A 22,610-nucleotide genomic window follows, 5' to 3' on the forward strand; every position below is an offset into this window, starting at 1 on the left:
GTCAATTCCAGGCCAATAACTAGCGTGAAGGAGGCCATCCTATAAATGCTGGCAGTAACCAAAGACTTTTTGGTGGATAACTGCCTGAACAGTTGGAGTTGCAGAGGTTTAAGATCACTTTAATGTCTCTAGTTCATAAACAAATAAATCTGGTTTTCATTCAACTCACTCTTGTTATCAAAGTTTAATACAAAACATTATTTACTGAAAAGTTTTGTTACAACATTATTTACTGAAAAGTTTTGTTACATCATAAAAATAACTATAAAATTAGCTAGGTAGAAATTATCTCTGGTTGCACATGCTTACCAAAAAAAAAAAAAAAAGCATAAATATGATACCTTTCAACAGTTATCCAGAGATTCATGCATGTTTTCAAAATTAAAACTTTGTCACATTGGGCAACAAACATTGAATCTGCTCTCAGTTTGACCTAACCAGTTTAAAAAAAAAAAAAAAAAAAAAAAATTGTTCAATATGAACTATTATCCTGTACAAAGTTGAGATATTAGTATCCCTTGATGGGCATTAAGTACAAATAAGACTGTATGCAAAATACATTGAAGAGAAACTTCACAGCCATTATATTCAAATTTCTTTTGTCTATAAAAGTCTTCTTAAAAATAATTATATTAATCTATATCAACACCTATTAGTGACCTTTGATAAAAAATAAAATTATTTGCATTTTCCCTTCTGCCAAAAGGAAAGAGAAGGAAGAATGAGTGCATTTAATTTAACACATTATCATAAATGCCAGCATTTTATGTACAATTAAAGATTCTAAACAAAACACAGATTTGTACCTACATACATTTGTATCAATTGACACCCTTAGAACCAAGTTCTCAAGATATAAATGAGGCAAATATTAATGAACGTGCAACAAATGTGAATTCACATCAAAAAAAAGTCTAAAGTCTCTTAAATCTTAATGTGCCCATAAGCTTCCAGTGAAGATAAGATGATATACAGAAACCATAAAGAGACTAGGAAAACAGCACTTCCAGTAGCCATCTTTCTTGGACCACCTAATTCACCCTTGCCAAATATAGGAAGAACTCTTCTTGCCATGAGCAATGCTATGGCAGTTAGTGACACGGCTGTGTAAATCCCTACACTGAATCCAAGGGTTCCAGAAGGAACATGGAAATGCTCTCCCTGTAAGACAAATAAAACAAAACAAATTTTACTCTTGTATAATAATCACAATTTCTCTTTTCAACACTTAATTTTTTCTGTAAACTCACTTGTGCAGAGAGAAACAAACTCTTGTGTATGTGTATAAATACTTAATGAAGAAATAAATATCTAAAACATTAATTACTTATCCAAAAATTTGACAGACAATAGCAAATGCTTTATATATTAAGAGAGACTCTTCACTAATCTGTATTGTCTGATGAAATTGAGGTTTTAAAAAGAAATGGAAGTTAAACTGAAATTAAAAAGATCCTCTTTTTGAGAAGTGCACAATTTTGTGATTTTTCAATGTCGTTGAAATTAACCCTTTACCAGTACCAAGTTATATTTTTAATGTACCAGGTACATTAAAAATATAACATTAGCAGAAACGTGAACTTTTCTCACCATTTTTATGCTTCGAACAAAAGGCACAAAATAATTCAAAATTGTTCATTTTTAAGATGGTATCTTAACTTTCAATCTTTTATGAACACAATTTTTTTTTTTTTTACTTTGAAAATATATATTTAATTTTTTTTTTTTAAATACCCTCTCCAACGCATTTCACATATGTGTGTTTTTATAACACATCTTTAATGCCCACATTTGGGCATTATCTTCGCTGCTGTCAAGTGAAACTTGAAAGAAACAAATATTGAAAAAAAGTGTTCTGCATTGTTTTGAGTCTTACTGCAAACAAACAACCTCCAAGACTAGAGAGTACAGTAGAACGTCAGTTATTCAGAGAATCAGTTATCCAGAATAATTTGTAAGGCTGATTTTTCTTCTTTTTTTTTTTTTTTTATATATTAATGGTAGTATTAGAGATAAATGTTTATTACATTACGAGAGTATTTCTACCTGTTTTTTTTTTACTTTGTATGCCTGGTGAAACGTTGGATTAGGAAACCATGCATGATAGAGTTTAGCCATTCGCTTCCGTGAACCCAATTTTCCATGGCATATTTTGTTCTCTTCATTTCATGTTAATGTTTAGTTTAGCTCCAGATTTGGTAAGAATAATATCAGCCCAAAACTGCGCAATTTATTTTTCTCAGTTTTTTTTTTTTTTTTTTTTTTTTTTTTTATGTAAAATGTCAACAAAACGAAACAACACTTAAAATGGACAAAAAAAAAAAAAAAAAAAAAAAAACAGGAAGAATGCAATATAATTAAAATGATATTATTAAGGAACTTGAGATTTAGTAGTAAAAAAGGTCACAACAAAAAATGATCAAACATTTTAAAAAATTATTTAAATTTTTTCTACATAAAATTTGCAGTAAAATACCTATCCTATACATACACATATGTAAATGTGTGAATTTTTATGTATAAGTTATTATTATTTTTAATTAAATAAGTTTTTTTTTTCACGATATTTAGTCTTTTTCTTTTACCTTAATACATTATAATATAATTTATGTAATCTTGCCTTATGTTCGATTATCCAGAAAATTTGTCTATCCGAAAGAGGTCCGACATTAGTTATTCCGGATAAGTGACACTCTACTGTATTTTCATTAATTTGCTTCAGATAAAAAGGTTACAACAGCACCCGTATTTTATTAGACCTACATATGCCACTAATTTAAATTCTTCCTTTGGAACACTTGATAATTATCATGCAAGAATTGGCTTCACAAAGCCTAACAAAAACTTTGCTTTTATTATTTTTTATGGTAAAACTTCTTCTATAGCAAAAGAATTAATGATAAAGATCAAAAGTCAAACTAATAATTATAAAGGAATACTAAAATTCTCATTGACAGCACTTTAATAGATATCTTTATTTTCAAATTTAAGTTACTTTGGTAGACATTCCCCACCACCAATGCACCTAGTAAAGGGTTAAAATCTAAAGTGTTAAAAAAAACATGTAATGTTCAAACCACGTGGATTGGCGAGAATAATTTTTAGTTTATAAATCACTTGCTATTTATCTGTTAATTATTCATCACAAGACTTGGAGCATTAACTACAAACATATTTAAAAATTCCTGAAATTTATTTAATACACACTGATGTTATCTATATTCTATTATACTGTACTCAAAAATGCAATGGCATACCTTAACTTCCCAGTAGATAGCAGCAAGAAGCCATGGCAGGCCAAGTCCCAAGAAAACATTTACTGAATTGCTTCCAGTAACATTGCCAATACAGTTATCAGCATATTTCTCTTGCCGAGCTGCTGTACGTGACGCAAAAAGATCAGGTAAAGATGTTCCTAGTGCCACAAATGTTATGGCTGTGACTGTATCTTTGAGCTCTACAAGGCAACCAAATATGCTAGCAAAATCACCAACAATGGCTGTCAAAAGACCAATTGCTCCAAGTGAGACAAAAAATGTCAACCATCCACCAAGAATAGAAGTAGGGGGCACCAGAGCAAATATTATCTGCAATTACAAAAATAAGACAAGATATGATATAATGGAGTTAGTTAATTTTTTTTGTTTATTTAAGTACAACTTGCTATAAAAGAAAACACCTTATAATCTCATCTATTTACAATAAACTAAATTTTTAGCAATAAAAGTTACAAAAAGCATGATAATCCAGGAGTCTCAAATCCATGAACCATATACAGTTGCCAGTTTATTTTCTGGAGTCTTTCTATTTATTTTATTCTAATGACTTTTATTAACATAAATTACTATAGCCACCAGCTAGATTTTTGATTAAGTCTAATTTAGTGATCCAAGAATTTTTAAAATTTAAATACATGAATTATTAGTAGAAAAGACAACATTCAATAGCAGTACACTGGCAGCCAGTATAAAATCCTTCATTTAACCCCAGCGGCTTACATCTGGTGAGTATGGGCTTGGCACACAGGGTGTGTGTGTGTGTGTGTGTGTGTGTGTGTGTGTGTGTGTGTGTGTGTGTGTGTGTGAACACAGAATAAACCCCACACTTCATAATATGGGTTTGTGCTAAAAACTGGATTTTGAGAATGTTACACTGTGGCACACATTGCTAAATTTGCTGCCAGTATTTTAATTGGAGACTGATAGCATTTTCTTTATACCTTTCTCTGTTTACTGACATCTCTTCTTTCAGTAACATAGCTCCTCAAGGAGCTGTTGTGGCCACCAAGAAATTCCTCCAACTGCATCAATCATGTGCTCTATGAGCAGCATCACAAAATGCCATGCCCAGAAGTTCACTGATCCCATCCTTTTACCTAGTTAGCATTAGCATTAGTAGAAACATATGATGCAAGCTTATGCAGCATCAGCCATAAAAAAAAAAAAAAAAAACAACCACTCCCATTTCACCCCTCCGTTCGTTCGAAATACCTGTCCAGCTGAGCCTTAAATTTATTTAGGCTATCAACTTCCACAAGGGATGGAAGTCTGTTCCACCAACCAACTACCCACTGGCTAAAGGCAAATTTCCGCACATCTATCCTACATCTGTCTTTCCTCAATTTGAATTTATGCCCTCTCAGGTGATGATTCTGAGCAAGAGGAAGAATCCCATCGGTATTGAGCATGCTCAAACCATTCAAGGCTTTATACACCGCTATCAGATACCTCGCCAGTGCCTAGTCTCCAGACACTGTAATTTGCAAAACTTAAGCCTTTCTTCATAAGAGCAACCCTTTGTTCCATCACTAATCTTGTTGCCCTTCTCTGTACTCGTTCCAGCAGCTCTACATCCTTCTTGAAATGTGGCCTGACCATTGCCTTATACAAGGGAATAATCACCTCCTTATCCCTGCTAAAAAAATTCCTGTATATCATTGACAAGACACCATGTGCTACTCTTGCAGCCCATCTGCACTGCTCAGAGAACTTCATATCTGCCTGCACAATAACTCCCAGGTCCTTTTCATTCTCTACCACTGTCAGTGTAGTACCACAGAGTTGATACATTGCTCTGGGGTTACTGTTTCCCCATATGTAGTACTTTATATTTGTCAATGTTAAACTTATCTTCTCAGCCCATCCAGATCCTGTTGCAGCAGCATAGCATCAGTAGTGTCCTTAACAACCCTGCCAACCTTTGTATCATCTGCAAACTTGGACATTAAGCTTGATATACTATCATCAATATCATTTATAAATACAGAAAACAATAATGGACCCAACACTGAACCTTGAGGGACTCCACCAGGCCCGGGAAAACTATGGCCCGCAAGCTTTAATTGTATTTTCGAAAAAAAGTTTACTTATTTTTATGCCTTTTGCGATGCCTTTTTGAAAAATAAATTTGTATATGTAATACATTATAGAATTTGTCGACTTGTAAATTGTTTTATCATCTCTCTATTGTTCAAATTGAGCGCGATCTGGAGCGAGCCAACGGGTGCTTTTATAACAGTATAATTTGCGATTATAAACTAACCACGCGAAACTACAGTAACAGACAATCGGTGATGACGACAACGGCTTTGCTGCGGTGGCGGAGTAATAGGATAGGACTGCTGACCGGCCGCAGTTCCAATGTTTTCTCTGATGGTCATCCCGCAGTTACTTTTTTTGCGTTATCTTCGGTTATCATCTTGGTGCCAGTAGCGATAAAAATAATATTTACATCCTTTTAAAAATGAATAAAAAACGAATAATTCAACGAGTGCATCGTGTCTTCAATGAAGAGTGGAACACAAAATATTTTTTTGCTAACATAAATAATGAGACTATTTGTCTCATCTGCCGGGAGAGTTTCTCAGTGTTGAAAGAGTACAATATTAAAAGACATTTCACTACTAAACATTCTGAATACGGTGCCAATTTAACTCCAGAAGCGAGAAAGAAAACTGCTGATGGATTGATTCAAAATTTATCTAGACAACAAAATATGTTTACGCGGCTAACTAAGGAACAAGAAGCTACTGTAGAGGCAAGTTTTGTTATTTCTCATATAATTGCAAAAAGCAACGAGCCTTTTTCTGATGGAGACTATATTAAAGAATGTATGACTGAAGCTTGTGGAATTATATGTCCTGACATTAAACACAAATTTGAGAATATATGTTTATCTCGGCGAACTATAGTAAGAAGAATTGAATGTATCGATACAAATTTGAATGAGCAATTATTATCAGTATTAGAATCCATAATTTTCATACGTGGATGTACCTCTAATTTTGAAATTATCGAAGAGATTCTTTCGATGGAATCTCTTAAAGACCAAACAATGGGAGCTGATATATTTTAAAAAGTTGAAAAATGCTTAACAAGATATAATTTACAATGGAACAAAATGGTAAGCGTAACAACTTTTTTTTTTTTTTTTTTTGATTTGGTAGTTATTGGCGCATCGGCTTCTGTGGCCATATTGCACCTCCCAAGGTTTTTGCAGTACTTTGATCCAAGCCCGAGGCGGGAATCGAACCCGCGACCTTTGGGTTGCCGGGCAGGTACTTTACCCACTCGGCTAGCCCGGTCGGCTGCGTAACAACTGATGGAGCACTAAGTTTGACAGGTAAAAATGTTGGAGCGTTTAAGAAAATTCAGGATAAAATTTGTGAAAATTATCCTGATTATAATTTAATTACAATTCTTTGTATTATACATCAACAAGTATTACGTAAAAATGTGTTAAAAGTTGAACATGTCACATCTTGTATTATTAAACTAGTAAATTTAATACGATCGAGGGGCCTGAAACACAGACAATTCTTTAATTTTCTTCAAGATATTGAATCCGAGTACACAGATATTACTTATCATAGCCAAATTGGATGGCTTAGCTTAGGAAAAGCTCTTCGGCGAGTATGGAATCTTAAAGATGACATCGTTCTATTTTTAGAACTGAAAAATATTATGGACTTCCCGAATTAACTGATAATAACTGGATTTGTGAATTTGTGTTTACCCTGAACATAGTGACACACTTAAATACTTTCAACACAGTGTTACAAGGGAAAACTTTATACGCCCATGATATGGTAAAAAGTTTGAATGGATTTCGATTAAGACTCCAGTTGTTCCTTCGACATTTATTGATTAATAAGGTAGACCACTTTCCAACCATGAAGTTGCTGAAGATTCCAGAAAATAAATTTTAAAAATATTGTGAAATTATCAACGCTTTGAATGACGACTTTTCACGAAGATTTGGCGACTTCCGAAAAATTGAGACAAGCTTGGCAATAGTGCGCGACCCATTTTCAATAGAAATTGATAGTGCACAGAGTGAACTACAGCTTGAGATTATAAATCTGCAGTGCGATACCGATTTAAGGGAATTGCACCGTTGTGAGGAAATTTGTAAATTTTACTATACTCTTAATTCGGACAAATTTGACGAACTTAAAGATTTTGCCCAAAAAATGTTGGTTATTTTTGGATCAACCTACATATGTGAACAAGCATTTTCCATCATGAATCTAAATAAAAATTCTTTACGATCAAGCATCACCGATGAACATTTACAAGCAGTTTTAAGAATCTCAACTACAAAATCAACACCCAAAATTAAAAAAAAAAAAAAAAAAAAAAAAAGTTAAAAGATGTAAAACAGTTCCATTCATCTCATTAAATTCTTGGTTGTTAGAGATAATTTTTTTTTATGTTATATTTCTTCTTCATGATAACAAATAATATATATCTAAAAATAGTATTTTACGTGTGGCCCGCCTTCTTTTTGAATTCCTCATGTCGCCCTTCAGCCAAAAAGTTTGCCCAGGCCTGGACTCCACTAATAACATTAGTCCACGATGAGCAGTGTCCACTGATTACCACTCTCTGTCTTCTCCCCCTCAACCATCCCTTTATCCATAGCAGCAATTTGTCTCCAATGCCACACTGCTCCAATTTGTACAGCAGCCTTCCATGTGCAACAGTATCAAAAGCCTTTCTAAGATTCAAATATATAATATCAAAGTTATTCCCTGCATCCAGTTCTTTTGTGACTGCATCATAGTATCCAATCAAATTGGTCAGACAAGACTTTCCCTTAACAAAACCATGCTGTGTCCGAGCCATAACTGAAGTCTTGTCTAGATGATCCTGCAGTGCTTCTTTAACCAGTGCCTCCATTAATTTTCCTGGAACAGAAGTTAAACTCACAGGTCTATAATTACTTGTGTTAGCCTTTGATCCTCCTTTGTGAATTGGGGTCACATTTGCACATCTCCAGTCTATGGGTACCTCCCCTGAGTCCAAAGAAATTCTCATAATTATGTCTAAGGGTTGCTTACTTCCTTTGCTGCCTCCTTTAATATAAAACTGGATAGATCCCATCCACCCTGGGTGCCTTTTTTATGTTTATCCACAACAATTTCTCCTCCACTTTCCTCTCAGTTATTACAAAATCATCTAGCTCACTGCCAGAGTATACTTCACCTCTGGCATTCCCCTTCCTGAATAACTCCTCATGTGTGAATGTAGATGCAAAATATTGATTTAGTTTGTTAGCCACCTGAGCAGGAACCTCAACTGTTGAACCATCAATATCCAGTGGACCAATCTGATTCATCCCTTTCCTTCTAGAGTTTACATAGGTAAAGAACTCTTTTCTGTTTTTCTTTACATCCTTTGCCAAGGATTTCTCATAATCTGCCTTTGCCTGCCTGATCTCCTTTGTGACTTGGTTACAGACCAGCTTATATCTATCATAGGCTTCCATGTCACCCATTAATTTATATGTATCCCATGCATTTTTCTTCTCTGCCATATGTCTAATTAGTTCATCTGACATCTATTTAGGCCTAAACCTTGAACAATATTTCTTAGTTGGTATGCAAAGCCTTTTGCAGGTCTTCCTCTGCACCTCTTCCCCTCTATTTTTCCTTCCATTAAATTCTTCAACTGAAAGTTTTCCCTCCTTACTATGTGTCCAAAAAACTTGAGTTTTCTTCTGTTGATGCTCTATAGAAGAATTTTAGGCCTGCCAATTTTATTCAATATCCACTCATTTGTTCTTCAATCCAAGTAAGAAATATGCAGTATTCTCCTGTAACACCACATTTCAAATGCCTCAATTTTCTTCCTATCAACTGTTTTCAGACTCCATCCTTCACATCCATAAGTGGAAACTGGAAAAATTAATGAATCAACTGATTCTCAGTTTCAACTTTAGGGGCAGACCTTGATCTCTCCATAATTTTGTTAGATCAGTGACCAACATTTTAGCAATTGCCTGTCATCTCTTTACATCATTTGAGCAGTCACCATTTTTATTTATTCTTGACCCTTAAAAAAAGTAATCAAATTCATCAACTGACATACAATTGTTATATTAAAATGATATTACATATCAAACCAAAAAGGATGAAATATATTCAAAGACATATAGACATAAAAATTTTACTAAATATTTGATTTTTAAAGTCTCTACAAGAGTTAACTAAAATTTAAATTTTAACTGATTTGGAAATAGTCTTATATATCAAAATCTACTCTGGTTTCTTATTTTGAGGTTAACATATTTGAGAGAGTGCATTCTTCCACATGCCTTTAGTGGAGGCATACGATGCAAGAAATAAGCTTATGCAGCATCAGAAAAAAAGAGTCCCATTTCACCCCTCCATTCATTCCAAATGCCTGTCCAGCTCAGCCTTAAATTTATTTAGGCTATCAACCTCCAACAACAAGAGATGGAAGTCTGTTCCACCAATCAACTACCCACTGGCTAAAGGCAAATTTCCACACATATATTCTACAACTGTCTTTGCTCGCTTTGAATCTATGCCCCCTCAGGTTCTTAATCTGAGCAAGAGGAAGAATCACATCAGCATTCAGCTTGCTCCATCCATTCAAGGTCTTTACACCTCAATCAGATTACCTCGCATGTGCCTACTCTCCAGGCATTGCAATTTGCAGAACTTAAGCCTTTCTTGGTAAGAGCACCCCTTTGCTCCCCTCACCAATCTTGTTGCCCTTCTTTGTACTCATTCTAACAACTCTACATCCTTTCTAAAATGAGGCCTCCAGACCTGTACACAGTACTCTAGGTGTGGCCTGACCATTGCCTTGTATAACAGGATAATCACCTCCCTGTCCCTGCTAGAAATATTCCTATATATCATTGACAAGACTCCATGACCTGCCTTGGTAGCCTGTCTGCACTGTCAGCAAACTTCATATCTGACTGTACAATTACTCCAGGTCTTTTTCACTTTCTGCTTCCCTGAGTGTAGTACCATACAGTTTGTACATTTCTCTTGGGTTATTGCTACTCATATGCAATATTTTACATTTGTCAATGTTAAACTTCAGTTGCCACTTCTGAGCCCATTTGCCCAACTTATCTAGATCCAGTTGGAGTGTCATACTGTCTTTAACAACCCTGCCAACCTTTGTATCATCTGCAAACTTGGACATTAAGCCTGATATACCTTCACTATATACCTGATAATATCATTGATGAATACACAAAAGTTTTCCATTGAGATGACTGAACTTTTGTTTTCGGGTCATAGCCATACACCCATGATTTATAACCAGTAATGATGGAAGAAGAAAATGTACACCAGCAGCAGCACATTAATGAAGACCCTGACATGCAAGAACTTGTGCACTATCACATTACCAAATTTTAATATTAAGATTGACTGACATTGCATTAAAAATGCATTGGCACAGTTAAATAACAAACATCAAACAAATGTTAAGCAAATCCAAACAGTAATCGTAAGAATCTGTGCTAATGTGTGAAAAGAGGGGAACCCATATTTTAAGATTTGACATAAGAATCAATGTTTAAAATTTGCATATACAGTGTCCATAAATGATTCACCACATTTCAGATGATTATTAAGTACAAACTAGAGCTGATATATGAATGCGTTTGTCATTTGAAAGAGTCACTCAAAAAGTTATGGCATCATGTAGATGTTGCTAACAGTTGCACCTCACAATAACTTGAAATGGCAATGGTACAGCAGAAAGAGATGTGCGTATTGTGGTTTACTGAGTTTAAATCTGTAGTTACAGTGTCACTAGGAATATAGAGGTGGGGTACCTTCAGGCATGTCCATTAAGCAATGGATAGAACAATTTAAGGGAACTGATGTGTCCTGCATAAGAAGGGTTGGGCTGCAGAAAGTGTCAAGGATGTTGAGTGCATTCATGAAAGTTTTACACACAGTCCAAGGAAATCTATACATCATGCTAGCAGAGAACTAGATATGCCCCGATTGACCATTCAAAAGATTCCCTACCACTGCCTGAAACTTTAAGCATACAAAATCCAACTTGTGCAAGCATTGAAACTGGATGATCCACTACATCGGAGAACATTTGCTGTGGATATGCTCAAATCGGATTGAAAATGATGACTACTTCCTGAACAAAGGTGTCTTTAATGATAAGTCCACCTTCCAACTGTCCAGTAAGATCAACTGTTATAACTGCAGGATCTAGGGAGGCAAAACCCCCTCATCTTTAATGAGGTTGATTGGGATTCCCCAAAGTTCCCTGACCCCCCTTGCTCACTGGATATAACCCCACTGGACTTTCTGGGGAATTATGCAAGAGATCAGGTGTATCATATGCCCGTTTGCAAATCTGGATGAACTTTGCAACCCAATCGCTGATGCAATTGCTCCCATGATGCCTCAAATGTTAGGAAACACTTGGCACAAAATTGTAAACAGTTTGGCCATCCTACATGCTACAAATACTGCCCGTGTTTTGAGTTGTTCTTTCTACTGAAAAAAACTGTTTGCTGATATCTCTTGCAGTTCCTGTTATATAATAATTTGTAATGTGATCAATAATTTATGGATATTCTGTACGTTAGAGATATGCCAAGGCTGGGATAGTTAGAGGATTATAAAATTAAACTTATATTATTATGGACCAAAGTGGAGAAAATCTTTAATGTGTGATCTCTGACAATAACTTAAGTATAAAACGAATGCAAATGATTTATATTCACCTTCCAACCAAAAGTCAACAAATGTAAGAAGTAGTCCATTGGGGTAGCATTTTCTACATCACCACCATTGACATTCATTGCACATTTAATTTGTTCTGCCCAAGTTTCTGTGTGCATCCTGACACTATCAACGTTTACACTGGTCAACACTGAAATTCTGTTCATGATGCAGTTGAAATCTATAAAAAATAAAACATACCAATTAAGCTTTTTGATGCACACATTCAAATATATTACTTTAAATAAAATATGAAGTCAAATCATATAATTAGTATAAGATAATGTAGACAGAAATAAAGCTTATATGAATTAGTGTGATATCCCAAATCAGTTTCAAGATCAGCTAACAACAGTTTATTGTATGTTGTGGTAGTTCATAATCTATTGCTTATAGCAAACTAAACAATACTTAAGTTTCAGTATTTGGTCTGCTATTAATAGAATTTTATTTCATATTCAATTTTTTTTACAGGATGGTAAAAAAAAAAAAAAAAAAAAAAATTTACAGTACCAGCAATTTTTTCTCAGCACAAAACTGCAGAAAAATTATATACGAATTATGGTAATATTTCGTTTGTTACAGGTCATGCCTGATGATATGGGCCAAATTTACCTGATTATATGGATGAAGGTCATTAATATACAATAGGAAAAGAACTGAAGCTTGGGGGATACCAGCATTAGTGGAGAAGTTAAAAGACAGAGAGCCATCTACCATCACCCTCAGTAAGCATTGAGAGAGAAAACTGGATAGCCAATTACAAAAAGCAGTTCAAGAGCAACTGCTTGTGTTTCACCAAACTTTTCCATTGAATTTGTCCATAAATGGGTAACATAAGCCAGAATATCACCAGTGGATCAACGCTGACGGAATCCATACTGGCGACGTTGATCAGACGGAAGGTTTCTAGGTAGTTTAAGAGTTGACAGTTAATTGATTTCTCCATTACTTTAGAAAGATTAAAAATAATTGCGATGGGATGATAATTGGATGGAAGGGATTTGTCACCCTTTTTAGGAACTGGCTGGATATGAGCAAATTTCCAAGCAGAAGAAAAGCACCTTTGGAATAAGAAAGTGAAAAAAAGGTGGCAAAGAACAGGAGAAAGTTCAGGAGCACAGGTTTTGAGAGCAAGTGGAGAAATACCATCAGGACCTGGAGCTTTCTTAGCATCAAGATTTGTCAAATTCATTTTGACATCCTTTGATGGAAGACCACAGGAGGCACTGAATAGAGCATGTTGGGAATGGCAAGAGGTGTTTTACCAAGATCATTAATACATGAGTTGGAAGAGAAATGGGATGCTAGCAAGTCAGCTTTATCCTTGGCTGAAGTGACAACAGAACCATCTGGTTTTGACCAAGCTGGAAGCAGAGATGGGCAAAAGTTGCCGCCAATAGCTTTCTCAACAGATACTGGAATGCTCGACTTCTGTTTGGACAAGTAAGTTTTGCACTCAGCTTTTTAAAAATCTAGTTTTGACTGATTAATAAACTGATGTTCAATTGTTGCAAGCTTTGGTCTAGACAGAAAATGAACCTGGAGATTTGGATGGAAGCCAATTGCCATATGCAGCATTTTTATCTTGAATAGCCTTAGCACATTTATTGGAAAACCAAGGTTTAGATAAAGGACAGATTTTAAGTGTAGTGTGGAATAAAGGATACCATTCTTACAAGAATAATTTCACTGACACGATCTGAGCAAACGCTGACATCAAAAGTTTTGAAACAGTAATCCGACCAAGGAAAAGAAAATGTTGCAGGTCATCCCGTTTTGCATTTTTGTAATGCCAAACAACATGAGGTTGGGAATAGCCATGAGATAAAGGTTTCATTGGAGAAGAGACAATCACCAAGTTCTGATCTGAGGTGCCTTAAGGACCATTCACTTCGACCATATACTTAGAAGGTCTGTTTGTGAGAAAAAGATCAAGCATGTTGGCTGTATGGTTAGGATTGTCCAGTATTCTGGTAGGTAAATGAAAAATCTGTGTGAGGTCATTAGTAATTGCAAAAGACTCAGCATCTTGGCCAGCTGGATCGATATGACTGGAAAACAGAAGCCAGCTGGAGTTTACCTCACTGTTAGTAAAGTTGGACTTGAGAAAGTCAAGTGGGGAGATGGTAGAGACAACAGATGAATTTGACAGAATGAGGTAGAGATGTTTTAAGCCAGAGAAGATCAAAAAGAGGAGATTCCGAATTACTAAGTCTCTGACAGGGAATATTGGAATTGACATATGCACAAGTATCACCTTTGAGGTGAAAGGAATCATACAGCGAATAATTTGGGCAACTAAGATGAGGAGTAATTGAATCAATCAATAACTCAAATTCTGTCAGGAAAAAGTATATGGAGTTTGGCAGATTGCAAGGGTAAATGGAAATCATTGAGATTAGAACTGAAACCACATATATTTGTGAAATGAACTAAGGAGTGTTTAGAAGGTTTAAATTTTCTTTTTGCAGATAAGCTTACTCTATTAGTTTTGACAATTCATGGTGAATTGAACAGTAAGAAAAAGTGGGGGGGGGACATGCTATATGAAGTAATGAAATTTTTGGATATGGCATACACATGGTAAAAATATACCCAGATCCTTGACATAACATGGCCTCTACAATGCCTCCACATACACACTACTCAGACTCCCTCCAGTCACTATTTGGCAGAGTAAAGGTAGCAAGATTATACACTAGCTCAGAGGTTCCCAACTGGTGGTTTGCAAACCCCTGGGATTCGCAAAAGTGTTCCAGGGGGTTTGCACTAAAAATTCTATAATGCTTAGATTTACATAGGTATTATTGTAAACAATAAACAATAAAGTAAAATAAAATTAAATAAAAAGTAAAGTATTGGCAAAGAAAGAAACCACATCTCCCACTTATAATTACTTTACTATCTTACAATATATCATGTTAAATAAATATCTAAAATTATTTCTTGACTAAATGTCTAAGAGTATGAAAAAGGTTATATGTGGGTAATGTGAGACATAATCAAACAATGCATGAATACTATCTGAGTAGTAGAAATGATGGAAGCGCATTACCCATGCCTAAACAACCTTTTTCATACTCTTAGACATTTAGTCAAGAAACAGTTTTAGATTAAACCATGCACACCATCAAGCATATCTCATATTGTGGAGTTATACTTCATAACTCCACAAGTTTGTGGAGTTATGTTTGCAGAGCAATCGGGTTTTTTTTTTTTTTGATTTGGTAGTTGTTGGCGCATCGGCTTCTGTGGCCATATTGCACCTCCAAAGGTTTTTGCAGTACAGTGATCCAAGCCCGAGGCGGGAATCGAACCCGCGACCTTTGGGTTGCCGGGCAGGTACTTTACCCACTCGGCTAGCCCGGTCAGCTCAGAGCAATCGGGTATGGGACATGATACTGCCAAGGGGGATGTCTTTGTGTGTGCGCGATGCAAGGAGTGTATCGATATCAGGCAACAACTCGGCATTCTTGTGGGCCTATATGAGAGCTTGAAGGACAGGGTGGATGCCCTCGAAGAAACTAAATTGAGGGGCCCATCAAGCTCTCAGCTGCCCACATCAACGCCAGAGCTTGCACTTGGGCATCGCGTGACACAGAGACAACCCCTAAGGCAGAATGCGCTGGTCCCGAAGGAACTAGTAGTTGTTGGTGACTCTATTGTCAGGGAAACGGGGAACATGCTTTGTAAAAAAGATAGGTGGAACAGGACCAGGGTATGTCTGCCAGGGGCAAAGGTTGATGACGTTGTAGAGCGAATATAATCTTTTAAGGGCACAAAAGGTGATATAGTTGTACACGTTGGCACTAATAATATTAAGAGTAGGAGACCGGCAGAATTACTTAACAAGTACAGGTCACTGTTGAACAAAAGCCGAGAATTAGAGTTGAATTTGAAAGTGTCTGCAATTCTGCCCAGACACGATAGGAGGGAGTATATGATGAGAGCCTTGTCGATCAATTCGGCCCTGGAAAGATTGTGCAAGGCTCAAGGGGTAGAATTTTTTTCAGCCTGGACTGTACTTGTTAACAGGAGAGATTGCTTCTACAGGGATGGGATACACTTAAATAGAAAGGGTGCAAGAATATTTGCTGATGCTATCGAGGCAGTGTTAGGTGGGTCGGAAAACTGCTAGCTTGGGGGGAGACAAAGACCAATAGATTGACAGTAGCCACTGGCAGAGGTGAAAGAGATTCTTGCACTGCTTCTATTAGAATGAGCAGAAGCCTGAAAAACAAGATGCATGGTATTTCAGAGACTGCTGGGAGCCATTGCGGTACAAGTAAACACATGGGTTGTGTTAGGGTAGCTAAGAATAGAAACAGGTGCAGGTATACTTGCGTGTACACCAATGCTAGGAGTTTAGTAAATAAATTTGATGAATTTGAGGTATTGCTCAAAACATCGAAGGCAGATATTGTTGGGATATCAGAGACGTGGTGTCACACAGATATAAGGGATGCAGAACTGCAATTTGGGGAGAACAACGTCTACTGAAAGGATAGACAGGATAGGAAGGGAGGAGGGGTTATGTTATTAGTTAAGAAACACATAAAAACCAAGGAAGTGAAGCCAGTCGACATCGCTGGACAGTGCAGTGTGGAGTCAGTTTGGTGTGACATAAACATTGGGAGATCAAAATTGAGAGTAGGAGTGTGCTATAGGCCTAATGACTCTGATGAGTATAATAAGGAACTGTACAGGGAAATAGAGTGGGCCAGTAAATCAGAGTGTCTTATAATGGGAGATTTTAATTTCCCAGATATTGACTGGAATTTGGGGGCTGGTTACTCACACACTAGCAGGACTTTTGTGGATTTATTGGATGATTGTTTTCTACATCAGCATGTTCGGGAGGCAACTAGAGGGAGTAATACTCTTGATTTGATTATCAGCAGTGATTCTTCATGCATTAAGAATCTGCAGATAAATGAACCACTAGGTGGCAGTGATCACAGTGTGCTCAAGTGGGATTTACTCAAAGAGGTAACTACCATTAGGGGTAAAGGGAAGGGTTATTGCTTCCGTAAAGGCGACTACGATGGACTGAGACAGTATTTAAATTCTATACAGTGGGACCAACTGATGATGTTACCAACAGCAAATTCAAAATGGGAAGCATTCAAAGAACTTATCTTGGAAGCTACTAGGCTTTACATACCAACTAAGAAATATTGTTCAAGGTTTAGGCCAAAATGGATGTCAGATGAACTAATGAGGCATATGGCAGAGAAGAAAAATGCATGGGATACATACAAATTAACACATGACACAGAAGCCTATGATAGATACAAGTTGATATGCAACCAAGTTACAAAGGAGGTTAGGCAGGCGAAGGCAGATTACGAGAAATCCTTGGCAAGGGATGCAAAGAAAAACAGCAAAGAGTTCTTTACTTATGTAAACTCTAGAAGGAAGGGGATGAATCAGATTGGTCCACTTGATATTGATGGGTCAACTGTTGATGATCCTGCTCAGGTAGCTAACAAACTAAATGAATATTTTGCATCGACATTCACACATGAGGAGTTATTCAGCGAGGGGAATGCCAGAGGTGTATTCAACTCTAGCAGTAAGCTACAGAATCTTGAAACAACTGGGAGTAAAGTGGAGGAGAAACTGTTGAAGATAAACACAAGAAAGGCACCCGGGGTGGATGGGATCTATCCAGTTATATTAAAGGAGGCAGCAAAGGAAGTAAGCAAACCCTTAGCCATAATTATGAGAGCTTCCTTGGACTCAGGGGAGGTACCCATAGACTGGAAATGTGCAAATGTGACCCCAATTCACAAAGGAGGATCAAAGGCTGACACAAGTAATTATAGACCTGTGAGCTTAACTTCTGTTCCAGGAAAATTAATGGAGGCACTGGTTAAAGAAGCACTGCAGGATCATTTAGACAAGACTTCAGTTATAGCTCAGACACAGCATGGTTTTGTTAAGGGGAAGTCTTGCCTGACCAACTTGATTGGATACTATGATGCAGTCACAAAGGAACTGGATGCAGGGAATAACTTTGATATTATATACTTGGATCTTAGAAAGGCTTTTGATACTGTCGCACATGGAAGACTGCTACACAAATTGGAGCAGTGTGACATTGGAGGCAAATTGCTGCTATGGATAAAGGGGTGGTTGAGGGGGAGAAGACAGAGAGTGGTAATCAATGGACACTGCTCATCGTGGACTGATGTTATTAGTGGAGTCCCTCAGGGCTCAGTGTTGGGTCCATTATTGTTTTCTGTATTTATAAATGATATTGATGATGGTATATCGGGCTTAATGTCCAAGTTTGCTGACGATACAAAGGTTGGCAGGGTTGTCAAGGACACTACTGACACTATGCTGCTGCAACAGGATCTGGAAAGGTTGAGCAGATGGGCTGAGAGGTGGCAAATGAAGTTTAACATTGATAAATGTAAAGTACTACACATGGGAAACAGCAACCCCAGAGCAACGCATCAACTCTGTGGTACTGCACTGACAGTGGTGGAGAGTGAAAGGGACTTGGGGGGTGGTTGTGCAGGCAGATGTGAAGTTCTCTGAGCAGTGCAGACGGGCTGCAAGAGTGGCTCATGGAGTATTGTCAATGATATACAGGAATTTTTCCAGCAGGGATAAGGAGGTGATTATTCCATTGTATAAGGCGATGGTCAGGCCACACCTAGAGTACTGTATACAGGTCTGGAGGCCTCATTTCAAGAAGGATGTAGAGCTGCTGGAACGAGTGCAGAGAAGGGCAACAAGATTGGTGAATGGAACAAAGGGGTGCTCTTACGAAGAAAGGCTTAAGTTTTGCAAATTACAGTGTCTGGAGACTAGGCACCAGCGAGGTGATCTGATAGAGGTGTATAAAGCCTTGAATGGTTTAAGCATGCTCAATGCTGATGGGATTCTTCCTCTAGCTCAGAAGAATCACCTGAGAGGGCATAAATTCAAATTGAGGAAAGACAGATGTAGGATAGACGTGCGGAAATTTGCCTTTAGCCAGCGGGTGGTTGGTTGGTGGAACAGACTTCCATCCCTTGTGGTGGAGGTTGATAGCCTAAATAAGTTTAAGGCTCAGCTGGACAGGTATTTTGAACGAACAGAGGGGTGAAGTGGAAGTGGGGTTTTTTTTTTTTTTTTGGCTGATGCTGCATAAGCTTGCTTTCTTGCATCAAATGCCTCTACTAATGCTAATGCTAATAACTAGGTTGTCACTATTGCAATAACAGGGTACCTGCCCACCCACTGATGAGTAAGCCAAAAAGCTTTGAAATGGTGATATCTGGGTGGTGGTATCCACTGAGAATAATATCATTAGTCTTCTCCATTGGTGAAGTTACTTATTCAGAGCAGTGCAATACCTCGGCAACTCATTGCGAAGGTATTCACAATATAAGATATAATCAAATGATGTATGCATACTACCTGGGTAATAGAAATGATGGAAGTGCATTACCCATACCTAAACAACCTTTTTTAAATAAAAAAGTTTTCCATACTATTTTTTTTTTCATTCTCAAATATCATTGTTATGTATAGGTACTTTTTTTTAGAACTTATAATACTTAGTACCATGCGTGGGTTGAAGGTTGAAAAAATGAAAGAAGATACATGTTGACATTAGACTTGAACTTCTGTAGATTGGCAGCACATGTTCAGATTGGTTTGAAAGAGAGTGGGAATTATAAAAGCCAAAAGCCAATTCAGAAGAACAGTGCCCGTGGAAGTATCTATAGAAAAGGCATGCAGCAGAAACAAAACATCTATAAGACAGAGAGCAGAGAAAGACTTACAGATGAGACAAAGCCTGAGAGAGGTTTTGGGAGCACAGCCCCAGATGTGGGAACAATATTCCATGTTAGGGAGGATTTGCAATTTCTACTGAGTAAACAACTGTTTGGATGAAAAGTAACACCGAGAGTGAAAGAGAAAACCCAGTTTTTTAGATGCACAGGAAGCAATATTTGCAATGTGCTTGTGCAAAGAGAGATTAGAAGTCAGGATAATCCCCAAGATCTTGTCTAGAAATCGTGGATGCATAGGAGCAGAAGAATTCTTTTTGCGAGACTTAAGACAGGACTGAGTTTTAGAAAGATTGAACTTAAGTTTTCTTTGCTCTACTGGAGAATTGCCTGGAGATCAGCATTTAAGGATTTGGCAATGGATACTTGAGAAATTCAAGCTGTTTGAGTAGGGCAGGTTTCTCAAACTGGAAGGTGGAAAGCAATGTGCTATCCAGCAGCAAAAGTATGAATAGGATTTCCGGTCAATGGAAGAAGGCTATTAATACAAGAGGAAAAGAGTGGGAGAAAGAACTGAACCTAGAAAACACCAGCATTAGGCAGAGAAGTTAGAAGACAGAGCCATCTATCATCACCAGCAGTGAGTGGTCAGAGAGAAAACTGGATAACCAATTACAAAGAACAGCTGGCAAACCATAGGATGGAAGCTTATTTAGAAGACCCTTATGCCAAACATGATCAAAATTCTTTGAAATGTTAACTTTTCCACTGAATTTGTCCACAGATGAATAACATAAGCCAGAATACCACCAGTGGAATGACACTGACGGAATCCATATGGGCAATCTTTGACCAGGTGAAAGATTTCCAGATAGTTTAAGAGTTGGTGGTTAATTGATTTCTCCATTACTTTACAAAGAGTAGAAGTAACTGCAATGGGACAATTGGATGGAAAGGATTTGTCACCCTTTTTAGGAACTGGCTGGATATGAGCAAATTTCCAAGCAGAAGCAAAAACTTTGGAATAAGAAAGTGAAACAAGATGACACAAAACAAGAGCAGGTTCAGGGCCACAGGTTTTGAGAAGAAGTATTCTGTATTCATTGACCGCCGTGTACTGGTAATGGTTTGAGGTGATTTACCAAGATCATCAATACACGAATTGGAAGAAAAATAGGATGCAAGCAGCTTTATCTTTAGCTGATGTGCCAACAGAACTATTCAGTTGTGAGAGAGGTGGGAACAGAGATGGGCAAAAATTGCAGCCAATAGCTTTAGAAAGAGACCAGATGCTTGGCTACCATTTGAACAAAAAGAAAGTTTTCTACTCTTAGCCTGTTTGAAATCTAGTTTGGTCTGATTAATAACTGGTTTACAGAATATAAATAATGATAATTTTTATTATTATGCAATGTCGCTTATAAAAATGTACACTGGTGTGCATAACTTAAGGACCAAACAGGTTTTCACCTGTACCTTCTCATAGAAGTGGCATGGATATGGGAAAAGCATACCAAATGAACCTCATGAGGTACAGAAATGAAGGAAACAACACTGACACAACAATGGAAACAAAACAGTACAGAAGGGCTTTATTCAAAAAAGGCAACATAGCACTGGCTGCCAAGATATAGATGAAATAAAGGGAAGAGGTGGTCCTCAGTAGGAGATAGGGCCACCCCTAATGTCGATGCAGGCTTTGCACCGCCTGTCCATACTTAAAACAATTAGCATTAGTAGAGGCATTTGAGGCAAGAAAGCAAGCTTATGCAGCATCAGCCAAAAAAAAATAAATAAATAAATAAATAAATAAAAAATAACCACTTCCACTTCACCCCTCTGTTCGTTCAAAATACCTGTCCAGCTGAGCCTTAAACTTATTTAGACTGTCAACTTCCACGACAAGGGATGGAAGTCTATTCCACCAACCAACCAACCACCCTCTGGCTAAAGGCAAATTTCTGCACGTCTATCCTACATCTGTCTTTTCTCAATTTGAATTTATGCCCTCTCAGGTGATTATTCTGAGCAAGAGGAAGAATCCCATCAGCATTGAGCATGCTCAAACCATCTAAGGCTTTATACACCTCTATCAGATCACCTCGCCGGTGCCTAGTCTCCAGACACTGTAATTTGCAAAACTTAAGCCTTTCTTCGTAAGAGCACCCCTTTGTTCCATTCACTACTCTTGTTGCCCTTCTTTGTAATCGTTCCAGCATCTCTACATCCTTCTTGAAATGAGGCCTCCAGACCTGTATACAGTACTCTAGGTGTGGTCTGACCATTGCCTTATACAAGGGAATAATCACCTTATCCCTGATAGAAAAATTCCTATATATCATCGACAATACACCATGAGCTACTCTTGCAGCCCGTCTGCACTGTTCAGAAAACTTCATATCTGCCTGCACAACCACCCCCAGGTCCCTTTCATTCTCTACCACTGTCAGTGAAGTACCACAGAGTTGATACGTTGCTCTGGGGTTGCTGTTGTTGATAAGTTCTTGTGGTAACATTGTCCATTCCTCTGTCAGTGCCATCTTCAGCTGGTGAACATAAGGTTGGCAGAGTTGTTAAGGACACTACTGACACTATGTTGCTGCAACAGAATCTGGAAAAGTTGAGCAGATGGGCTGAGAGGTGGCAAATGAAGTTTAACATTGACAAATGTAAAGTACTACATATGGGAAACAGTAACCCCAGAGCAATGTATCAACTCTGTGGTACTACACTGACAGTGGTAGAGAATGAAAAGGACCTGGGGGTAATTGTGCAGGCAGATATGAAGTTCTCTGAGCAGTGCAGATGGGCTGCAAGAGTAGCTCATGGTGTCTTGTCAATGAAATACAGGA

At 37.3% G+C, this 22,610-nt stretch overlaps 1 protein-coding gene across 1 annotated transcript in view; it reads right to left on the reverse strand.

Moving 5' to 3' along the window:
- Positions 1-698: 698 nt before the first annotated feature.
- The window catches only part of LOC150084050 (sodium/calcium exchanger 2-like), an 89,675-nt gene continuing 67,763 nt past the window's right edge, over positions 699-22,610 (reverse strand). The window contains exons 10-12 of the mRNA XM_090375873.1: positions 12,025-12,203; positions 3,258-3,587; positions 699-1,161 (exon numbers count right to left, since the gene is read on the reverse strand). Coding sequence (XP_090231999.1) covers positions 925-1,161; positions 3,258-3,587; positions 12,025-12,203 — 746 coding nt within the window. The 3' untranslated portion in view covers positions 699-924. The remainder of the gene's footprint in view (positions 1,162-3,257; positions 3,588-12,024; positions 12,204-22,610) is intronic.

Source organism: Mastigoproctus giganteus, chromosome 6, assembly GCF_048544385.1.
Source record: "Mastigoproctus giganteus isolate SK-2022 chromosome 6, ASM4854438v1, whole genome shotgun sequence".
Classification (NCBI taxonomy): Eukaryota; Metazoa; Arthropoda; class Arachnida; order Uropygi; family Thelyphonidae; genus Mastigoproctus; species Mastigoproctus giganteus.